This window comes from Notothenia coriiceps, unplaced genomic scaffold (assembly GCF_000735185.1).
Source record: "Notothenia coriiceps isolate Sejong01 unplaced genomic scaffold, NC01 NC01_scaffold00000339, whole genome shotgun sequence".
Classification (NCBI taxonomy): Eukaryota; Metazoa; Chordata; class Actinopteri; order Perciformes; family Nototheniidae; genus Notothenia; species Notothenia coriiceps.
This window is the reverse complement of record NW_011333040.1, coordinates 6,365,753-6,375,936: the sequence shown is the minus strand read 5'-3', so window position 1 is coordinate 6,375,936 and position 10,184 is coordinate 6,365,753. Positions and strand designations below refer to the sequence as shown.

Sequence of the window (10,184 nt, the reverse complement as noted above, 5' to 3'; positions counted from 1 at the left end):
TTTGATAATAAAACGAAACGTCAACACTGTCACGTGCCGTTGTATAAACTAGAGTAAATCAAAACAGATTAAATAAAAATAAATAGTCCTAAATATATACCCAAATCATCGAACACCTTCACGCGAGGTTTACATAAACAACAAAAATAACTAGAACAAATACCATAAAATAATAAAAATATAATAAATAAATTTACATAGTAAATAAAAATCATAACCAAAAAGTCTCAACTTAATATGCAAGTCACATTAGTTTCAATTTTTCTATGACAATTCTACCATCATAAACAAATTTCAAGTTATTTACCTGCAAAAGTTTCAGTTACTCATTACAATAAATTATAGCCACTATAGGTTAATAACTGGTTTTTTATTAGCCTAATACTACAGACGTATTTAGCTCGTCGGGATGGACCTGTGGTTGGTGACTATTAGTACAAGAATCTCTTTGACCTTGACTATAGGACGCATGGAAGCCTCTCGTTTCTAGCAAGGGTCACAAAGAGGCAGTACGAAAACTAGTCGACGTGGAGCAGGTCCTGATGATGTTGTTTTCGTAATTGTGGCAGGCCAAAATCGTAATTGCGATTAATTGCACAGCCCTAGGTCCATGTACAATTTTGAAAGTCGTTTCTGAAAATGAGCTCACTGAGGAGTTTATTTCCTTGTGCGATATTACTTTTATTATTCTGCCAGAAGCCCAGTTGACTAAACAAGACTTTGTATTTTGCAGTGAGCAGAGGGTTCTCCTCATCAACACTCCTCTACAGAATACTCTAAAGGAGCTGTGGACCATGATCCACTTCCTTTTGCCAGGAATCACCAGGTCCTACTCTGACTTCCCTGTTAAGGCAGGCACAGACCAGAACCAGGACTACTGCCACAAGCTGGTCATCCGCCTGCACAGGGTGGGTGTAGCCGCTTGTTACAGCCCGGCTCATTGAGGGTCCTAACAACCTGCACCATGCCACGAAATTCAGAACCATGATTGATTTAGCCTCAGCATCAATCCCTGCTCATCACTTACCATCTCCTCACCATTATCTGTAGATGATCCAGCCCTTCATCCTCCGGCGCTCCAAAAGGGACGTGGAGAAGCAGCTGCCCAAGAAGTACGAGCACATCCTGAAGTGCCGTCTCTCCACCAGACAGAAGAACCTTTACGAGGATATCCTCACGCGACCGGGGTGAGTAACAAATGCCTAAACACTGAAGTTACATCATCTGTAGTAGTACATTGTGTTGAGATGAATTTTGCTTTGGGATATTTGGGATATATGTTCTGTCTGGATGTGCTCCCCTAGAGCTCAGGAGGCTCTGAAGACGGGTCATTTTGTCAGCGTGCTTCAGGTCTTGATGCAGTTACAGCGAGTGTGTAACCACCCCGAGCTGGTGGCTCCCAGGGAGACCAGCAGCTCCTACTTCTGCTCCTCTCTGCAATACAACGCCCCATCACTGGTGCTGGGAGCTATCAGGAACGACTCGAGCAAGGTATACACTTTTCTATCTCATATATATGTTTAGAATGGAATAGGAGAATGTGTTTGAAACCTAATCGGCAGGAGTCATTGTTAAAAAGTAGACAACATTTGCGTGGGGTTGAAACGTAAAGATTTTATTACATTATGAAAGAGAGACCGTGGTTATTTAGAGTTATTGGCAGACAAAATGAGCTGTATCAGGGAATTACTTTTGGCTCTTCAAAGTTCGGAACGCTAATCCAATTGAAATAAAGTTTCTTTATAACTCAATAAATCATAACAGTAATCATTACTTTCTTACTATTTGAATACACTGGCCTTTTATTTGTATGCTTTATATTCTTCTATTTGTTTGCATGTCCATTAGAGACCTTGGCATTTAGTTGTTTTTAACATTACATTATTTATTTATTTCAGTTTTGAACCTTGAGTATATGTTGGATTGTTTTATTAAAATGTGCCTTTTAGTAAAAGAAAGAGTATTCATAAACAATGTTCATTGACCCACTTGTGCTTTTTGTCTTTTATCTCATTATCCACTTAGATTTCAAGCATGTCCATATTTGATCTGATCAATAATGAGAACCGACTGACCCGGTATCAGACTGAAGAGGCAGTTCCCAAACTGAAGATCACTAAGCAGCTCATCGAGGAGATCAACACTGCTCCAGAACCATCGCCACGCCCAAAGCCGTGTCCGATAAAACCCACGAGGTCAGCACTTAAGTCTTTTAATATCCACCTAACTTCACATGCTTGATGTGGAGATGTTTTTCAAATTGCTCTGACATGTCAACCTCTGGCATTAAAGATTATTAATAGCCTGATTTCTTTGTGATTAGATTGTTCCAGCAAGTGCAGTATGGGACAAAGCCAGAAGGCCGCCTCGCTGCCGTCTCTGCTGCGGCAGGCCAGCGTCCTCCAACCAGCTCTCCCACTACTAGCACCTCTGTTTCCACCAACCTGTCGGCTCAGAACAGGGGCAAGTCCCCCGTCACCGCGGCAACTACCACAGCCACTACTCACGGTAATAACTTAGTTTTTACAATAAGTGAAAGATTTCATATTTAATAATCGAACATCAAAATTGAAAAGACAAAATGAACCACCCATAGTTGTTTTTGCTGGTACCACTTGTGTGTGATGTAGTTTAAGGGCTTCATCTTTATCACTAAGTGCAAACAAAGGTATACGGAATGAAGAGAAACGTGTTATACTTGTGTTGCATACTGCTATATGCTGCATGACTGTGACACTGTTTTGGATTGAAATGAACCTGATTTTCTTCCATGTATTTAAGATTTCCCCATCTGTCATATATTGTCATCATTAGTGCTCACGGCAAAACAATTAAATCATGTAGCGTTGGCAGATTTTAAATGTAACCTTCTTCTCATACAACTTTAAGGAAATGTTTGGGACACACTCGCTGTAAAGTTCTATAGTCGCAGATGTTTCATATGTTTAGATGTATACTTCCATACAGCAGTGGTGGGCTGGCCTCATTGTTTTGGCACAGTCAGGATATTACGAAAGAAGAAACAGTCATAGTAAACTTTTCAGATGAAGAGTAGCCAGAGAAAACCACTTGCTGCAGTTAAGGAGACGCTTGGCTGCAACTGAATACACGCACAGTCGCACACTGATGGAGCTGGTATTTTACATATGCACAATTATTGTCACACTTACTTATTTGATAGTCAAGAAATGTTATGTCCGTTCATAAGAAATAACGTCTCTAGTCCTGCTTGCTGTGTGGGCCCGCTACTGCTGAGTGAGTCATGTGGAGGGCATTGTTTGATCATAATAATGACATGACTAAATATTGAGTTACCCCTAACATGTAGTCCCATACCCCATTGCCTTGTGTTTCACAGCGGTTGGAACAGCTTCTCAGAGAGCGCAGACCGCCCCTCCTGTCAGCAGCAGCACTGCAGCCTCCTCTGGGAACGCTGGCGTTGGGAAGCATGTGTTGGGGGGGGGCTCTGTGGCCTTGGGCCAGATCTTAACTCCCATCAGCCAGCCTGCATTAGCACAGGTCCCCAGGCCAGCGCTAGCCCCCAGCCATGCCATTCAGCCCAGCTTACTGTCCCAGAGGCTGGTTCTTACATCTCAGGCCCAGGCACGGTTGCCTAGTAAGTGGCCTCCCCCCCTTTCCCCCCGGGCACAACCGTATGGGCTGTTCTACACTGAGGCATTTACTTGAGGCACTGCTGATATGTGTTCAAGCTTCAATACTCCAAAGAATTGTGTTTCTGTGCACTTAATCAAACTTGCAATGGTAGTAGCACCCGTGGTTAAGCGATTTTGGTCATGGCAGAGATGCCCTGTAGCATTAGTTATACAACTTCCCATGAGATTTGATCTGTAGCCATATCAGCAGCATCTCCACAGCCTCACGTTCTCCAACTTCCTTCTTAAAACCTGCATGAACACTATGTACGACCCACTTATTTATACCACCATCACTACACTATTGACCTTAATTATGATGTGTTTCCTCCTTCTTTTTAATATTTTTTTTATTCCGGTTACTAATTATCTTTTATCTTTTGCATCAGCCCAGCTGCAGGAAAGAATCCCAAAGCTTTGTTTGTTGTTGTTTTTTCTTTGCTCATGTTATGATTTCACTTTGATGTTGAGCGTACCTGCAAAGCACGTGGAAGCGGCCCCACAAACTGCCAACCCTTTCTGCCTCAGATGAGAACAGAGATACCTTTTCATTAACAACAGACCCCTTTACATTTCATTAAAAAAAAAAAAAAAAAAATTATTTCGTAAAAAGAAATCTAACTTGTTGTATGTTGCAACGAAGATTTCTGCACCCTTCGAATAGGATTCTTAACACTTAATTAACACAGTTTTTATTATCATTGTAGCCCAATTAGTGACATTTAAAAAATATGTTGTTGTTACTTTACCGGGTGCATTGTCACTGCATTAACAATGCACAATGTGTTGCAATCACTATTATTTGTCAAAAATATTTCCTCTCATAGCTACTGGGCTCTACATATTATTAATTGAAATTGACTCTAAATGCTGTAGAAAGCACCTTTTATTATATGACATGTCTTAAAACGCACAATCATCCTGTTACACCTGAGACTAAAGCCTAAACCTTTTTGGCCTGAGGAACCAATTGCTTTCTATAATTCTCAAACTACTTGTGGTTCATTTCCTAATTTAGGTCCAGAGTGCATTGTTTAGTCAGAAATGGCAAAAAATGGTTACACCATTGTTTCAAAATGATGATTGATTAATGGGGGGTGTTGAAATACTTTGTATTTACAGGATATCATTGTTGGACAATCCCGAAGTATGTATGTGTATGTTTCAGGCTCTCTGTCTCACCTGAGGACTTCCCTTACAGCCCTTTTCTTTCCCCTTCAGGGTTTATAAAGTATGAGCTGCTGTGGTTCTGTTGTGGAGGGCGGCTGTGCTCGTTCCTCTGATTAATCCACCCTGGTTCTGCATGTCTTGTCTCTTTTCACCCTTTAACTAACTGATGCAGAGCGTATTGTTGGGTGACTATTTCAGCTGACTTTTGAATGCTCTCTTTGATAAAGGGTCTGTTATTGCTTTCCATTGAAGGTGGAGATGTGGTGAAGATTGCCCAGTTGGCCAACATAGCAGGCAATCAGAATCGTATCTCTCAGCCAGAGACTCCTGTCACGCTGCAGTTTCAGGGAAACAAGTTCACTCTGTCGCCCAGCCAGCTGCGCCAGCTCACCACCGGACAGCCCCTGCAGCTCCAAGGTACACTCGGTAATGTACATCCCATCGTCACACTTTTATCTCTACATAATTCTCTCCTTTGTGCAAATAAACTAGACTTTTATATTGAATTATGGACTCTTATCCTACTTCCTCATGGCATACAAAGTGGCTTAAGGTTTAGAATTCTAATTGCAGATTTCTGGTTTAATTAATTAAGATTGTTGTCGTCAGTAAAGGTTAATTTTCAATATAAATGATTCTGCAATTAAAAATCTTGAATACACTTAAAGACCACGGAAGCACTGCTGTTATTCCCCCAGATTCCACTTTTCTTTTAATTAATAATAATAAATGTTTTTTTACAATACATAAAAAATCATGTGGACAAGGGGAAGACTTAATGTGATTTCAATTGGACTCTGTGTCCCTAGTTTTATTGATGTTGCTGTTTCCTTGATGTAATGTTGTTTTTGACTTCAATTCCGATAGCATAACAGTTGTTTTAGTTTTTCCTTTTTTTAACCTTGAATTTTTGTGAAGTTTTGAGGAGGCAATTTTTATGTTTTTTGCTTCATTTGTTTCACGGTTTTAGGCAACATCCTGCAGATTGTGTCCGCTCCAGGGCAGCAGATCATCAGGCCCCAGGGATCCATGGTCATGCAAACAATGCAACAAACTGTCCCCGCTTCCAACGCCTCAGTTACACCTGGCACGCCTCATCCTGCGCTGTCAACAGCCCAGCAAGGTGACTCAATCACAGTGAACATTATTCTCTAACACAGTCTTTCTCGTCAGTTATTCCGGTTACCAATATATGCTGAAAGTGAATACATTTTATTGCTACCTAACATGCTACTTTGTCCCCACAATTACACTTGTTTCCTGTACAATAGTTTCAACAATGGCATTTCCTGTGAAAAACTATTATTTTATTGACGTTGTATATTTATTTTTATGAATTAGGCGTAACTTCGAACGCCACGTCATCACCTACCAAGCTCACAGCTGCATCTCATGCTGGTTCCCAGGTCAGTACAACACTTTCAAGGACATGTTTGTAATGCCTGTTTTCACCTTTTTTAATATTCTGAAGTAAAAGCATTTTGCAGCATGCAGACTCAATTGATGAAGGAAAATGTAATTGTAGCTGTGTGTATTTATTCTCACTGCGATGTTCAGGAGTCTTCAGAAGAAAAGACTCAGCAGCTGAAGGAGCGTTTGAGCCGCCTGTTTGAGGCGAACGAGCGGCGCTGCAGCCGCAGAGTGGTGTACGGGTCAGACCTGCTGCAGGCCTGCACTTTAACCACAGACCCAAGTCATTCCGCCCTGACGGCTGGGGGCTGGAGGTGGGTGGGCCGAGAGAGCTGCCTCAGGGCTCAGAGAACCTGCGTAGCTACTACCGCTGCCCTGCAGTCCGCTCTGCTCACTGTGGAGGATCGCCTGCAGGCGGCCAACAGCCTCATCAAGAGGTACCCAAGCTGTTCTGTTACTGTTGCTAAACCACACCCTTTACACTGCTCCTATTCCAACAACGTGATACATACACTTCCAAATTGGCCTTGGCAGATTCCGCATTGTATTAGGCTTACTTACATTATTATATTACTAAATATTGAATTGGAATCTAAAATTGGAACACTACTACTTTGAAATAAATGGATCTGGGAAATTGTTGGCAATACCCAGCCCTATTAGCATTAATTTAGTTGAATAAAACAAACCCTTTTCACATGTTGTGTTAAAACATATATATTTGTAAGTTAACTAAGAACGCAGATTTTGTTACAATGCAATATCATATGTTTTTTTCTTTTTCTGAATAATAATCGGATGGACTGTTGTCATGTTTTTAGGCTGGTATGTGTGGTGCCTCCAGCTGTAGCCCCGCCCCCTCACCTGTATGCAGCCAATCCCCCGGTTCCCTACAGCCTCCAGCAGAAGTCACTTCTCCGTGGGCTACAGGAGGCCGCCGCCCCCCACAGTGCTGACATCCATCACCATGCGTCCAGGCCTCTCCTCTGTTGTGATGACCTGCTGCTAATGCAGATGGACTCTGGTAAGCCCAGGTCCTTTCTTGATATTAGTTCAACACGCTGCAAGCTGGGACTGCAGAAAGAACGACTTCAACTAAAAACATTAGTAGTGTAGTCTCTCTACCTAGCAAGTGTGAATGTCTTCCAACATTTGCTTGTGTGCATTTACCGTGCAAAAACAGTGTTGTTTGTTGTCTGCTCTTCAGAACAGTAACATGGAACAAATAATGTGAAATAGGCCATTTAGTTCTGCATCAATGAAAAAGATGCTGAAATCTACTGGGATTACCAGCACCTGCTTATTTGCATATTATACTCTTTAAAGTTTGTTATTACTTTTTTCATTCAACTTAAATTAACATTTAAAATGTTTAAAATGCAATCCGAAACATCTGACCATGCCAAGAATAATAAATCTTGATATTTTTCCTTTCCAAAGGTAAACTGGAAGCTCTTGCCATTCTGCTGCAGAAGCTTCGGTCAGAAAGCCGCCGTGTCCTCATCTTTACTCAGATGGTGAAGATGCTTGACATCCTGGAGGCCTTCCTAGATCACCGGCAGCTCACTTATGTGCGGGTCGATGAAAGCTTCAGTCCTGACAAACGACAGGTAAAATACCCCCACTTCTGACAGGCCACAATACTAATAACGAGGTTCTTAGCTTATATCAAGTCGGTTATAAACATCAAAAAGGTTCTGTTTTGTTACTGGAAAACGGTGGGTGTTATTATTCCAATTACATTGAAATAGAGTGTTTTCTTCGTTAAAGAGCAACTTGCAGGTTAGAGACACCAGTGAATAAATGTGTAGGAAAATGATGAATACACTAGATTTTTTTTTAAATATACAGAAATATACACTACAGTGACATCTGGCGTCGTTTTAGACATTTTCACTTCCGCATAAAAAAGTCTCCGCACGTGACCTCCCGCGTGTGACGTAACATGGGGGAGAGCGGCCGGTCTAACGTATTAATAAACATGGATCACAATGCTAGTTTTGACACAGAAGAGGTTGAAAATATATATTCGAATGCATATGATTATAATTATGAGCCTGCTAGGCGTCCAAGAGACCAGGAGCAGCCATTGTGTCCGCGGGGTCTTAAAAAGTATTGATACTATTGATATGATAAATCAATTTAGAGAAAATTAAGGCTATTAAAAAGTATTAAACGGCATTTTCCAAGGTATTAAGAAGGTCCATAGCAACGACAACATGAAACACCCTTTAATTTACTGAAACGACATGTCGGGAAACTCCCCAAGGCGGCCCCATGCATAGCGCGCCGTAAAATGCTGCTTATTATTTTAAGTTTCGTTGCCTTGCTCCGCTCTGTGGGGGGGGCACTAAACGACTACGGTAACGGTACGGGTCCCAAGGTGGGTAGACCGGCATACGCAACGCTCTGGGGGTCCAACGGCTCCGTGTGTAAGCCCTATATGATCATTTTCTGATAACGATGAAATAGCCCCGCCTCCCTCTCCCCACGTCTCCTGCTGCTGCTGGGCTGTCAGAAGAGGGGGAGGAAAAGAGAGGCAGGCACCGTTTATTAAATATTATTATATTATTATACAGAGAACAGAGTCGTTATCAATTTGTTTTAAAGCTCAATAAATAACAAAGAAGACCTCTGACCGGCACTTTTCTAATTTTGTACGGAAGATTTAAACTTTAACGGACATGTTGACCGGCGGAAATTTTTTTTAACGGAAACTCTGCCGCACGGTCCCCTCGTTCCTTGGAAGAGGCGGAGAGGTGGGTGTTTTTCATCTGCTGGTGGACTACCTGAGAGATATACAGCAGGAGAACACGCCGTCCACCGCGGAGAATAAACAGAAGGGCAACCATGGCAACCATGCTCCGGGGTCTTCTTCGCTGCTTTTGGTGTATTTCGGGCGGCAGCAGCGCCACTTACAGGCCTGACATATGTACTACATCGTTTCCAGCATTTCCAGCGGTCTAGTGTGAACGGACACGTTAATGAATCGAATGCGTGTGAACGGAAGCCTTTTTTGCACTTGCGTATGCGTTTTACCGTATGCGTCCTCGTGGGGCCGGGGTCTAAGCCAAACTATATCCGGTCACAGAGATCTGCTATTTTAAAGTAAAGTCAACACATATCGACCCTAATATAGTCTATATTAAGAACGAGAAAAGTCTTAACATAAATATCGTTTTTTGTAAACATATGACAAATGTGTGAGGGTGATGACGTCAGAGCATCGTCCCATTTGCCAGGGCTTAGCCCCGGGCAGCCCCAGCCCAATTTAAACCCTGGGTATTTGTGAGGGAGCTCCTATATGGCATTACCCCGCTGAAGCTCATCAAAGTTTAATATATTTCATAGTTCAAAGTTTTGTCAATTGTTTTGTTTATTGGTCAAATACTGGTATCTAATGGTTTCTGAGGAGTTTTACTGGAATGAAAGAGCACAGTCTGCAGAAGCAAAAAGCAGCATACTGCATTAAACCTGACCTTCACAGAGAGTTGAATTCATGTGGAAAGGAGGCTTCAGTAGTCTGTCTGCACTCTGTTAGTTGTGCGTATCTTACAATCAATTATAGTCAGATGTGATGTAAAGGATGTGTCGGCCAATGTAACCGGTTAAGAACTCGAAGTTGCGGATGATGGCTAAAATGTATGGAAAGGGTCTAAAAAAGTCTTAAAAGGTATTAAATTTACATTCAGGATTCCCTGGCAATGATACCTGAGCCACAGTATTAGAAAAAATAACGCCAATCGGAGAGAAATGGCAGCTTTTGGTTGTGTGGAGAACAGAGCAGCTTGTCTTGCGTGAGTGACCCGGCGTAAGCTACAGGACAGGACTGTTAGCTAACTCGTCATCATCCCAACATTTAAGTTAACATCATATATCAGGCTATAATTACAAGTAGTATTGATAATATAGTAACGTTACTGGCAGACTGTTGATACTGAATCCATAACA

The 10,184-nt window shown here is 41.9% G+C and overlaps 1 protein-coding gene across 3 annotated transcripts in view; it reads left to right on the top strand.

Annotated features, from left to right (window-relative positions):
- Positions 1-10,184, top strand: part of ep400 (E1A binding protein p400) — a 186,060-nt gene that overhangs the window by 115,725 nt on the left and 60,151 nt on the right. For all 3 annotated transcript variants that reach the window (XM_010769105.1, XM_010769091.1, XM_010769098.1), the window contains 11 exons: positions 734-908; positions 1,051-1,187; positions 1,305-1,491; positions 2,026-2,195; positions 2,324-2,508; positions 5,076-5,249; positions 5,794-5,946; positions 6,165-6,229; positions 6,381-6,670; positions 7,055-7,257; positions 7,674-7,843. In XM_010769105.1, coding sequence (XP_010767407.1) covers positions 734-908; positions 1,051-1,187; positions 1,305-1,491; positions 2,026-2,195; positions 2,324-2,508; positions 5,076-5,249; positions 5,794-5,946; positions 6,165-6,229; positions 6,381-6,670; positions 7,055-7,257; positions 7,674-7,843 — 1,909 coding nt within the window. The remainder of the gene's footprint in view (positions 1-733; positions 909-1,050; positions 1,188-1,304; positions 1,492-2,025; positions 2,196-2,323; positions 2,509-5,075; positions 5,250-5,793; positions 5,947-6,164; positions 6,230-6,380; positions 6,671-7,054; positions 7,258-7,673; positions 7,844-10,184) is intronic.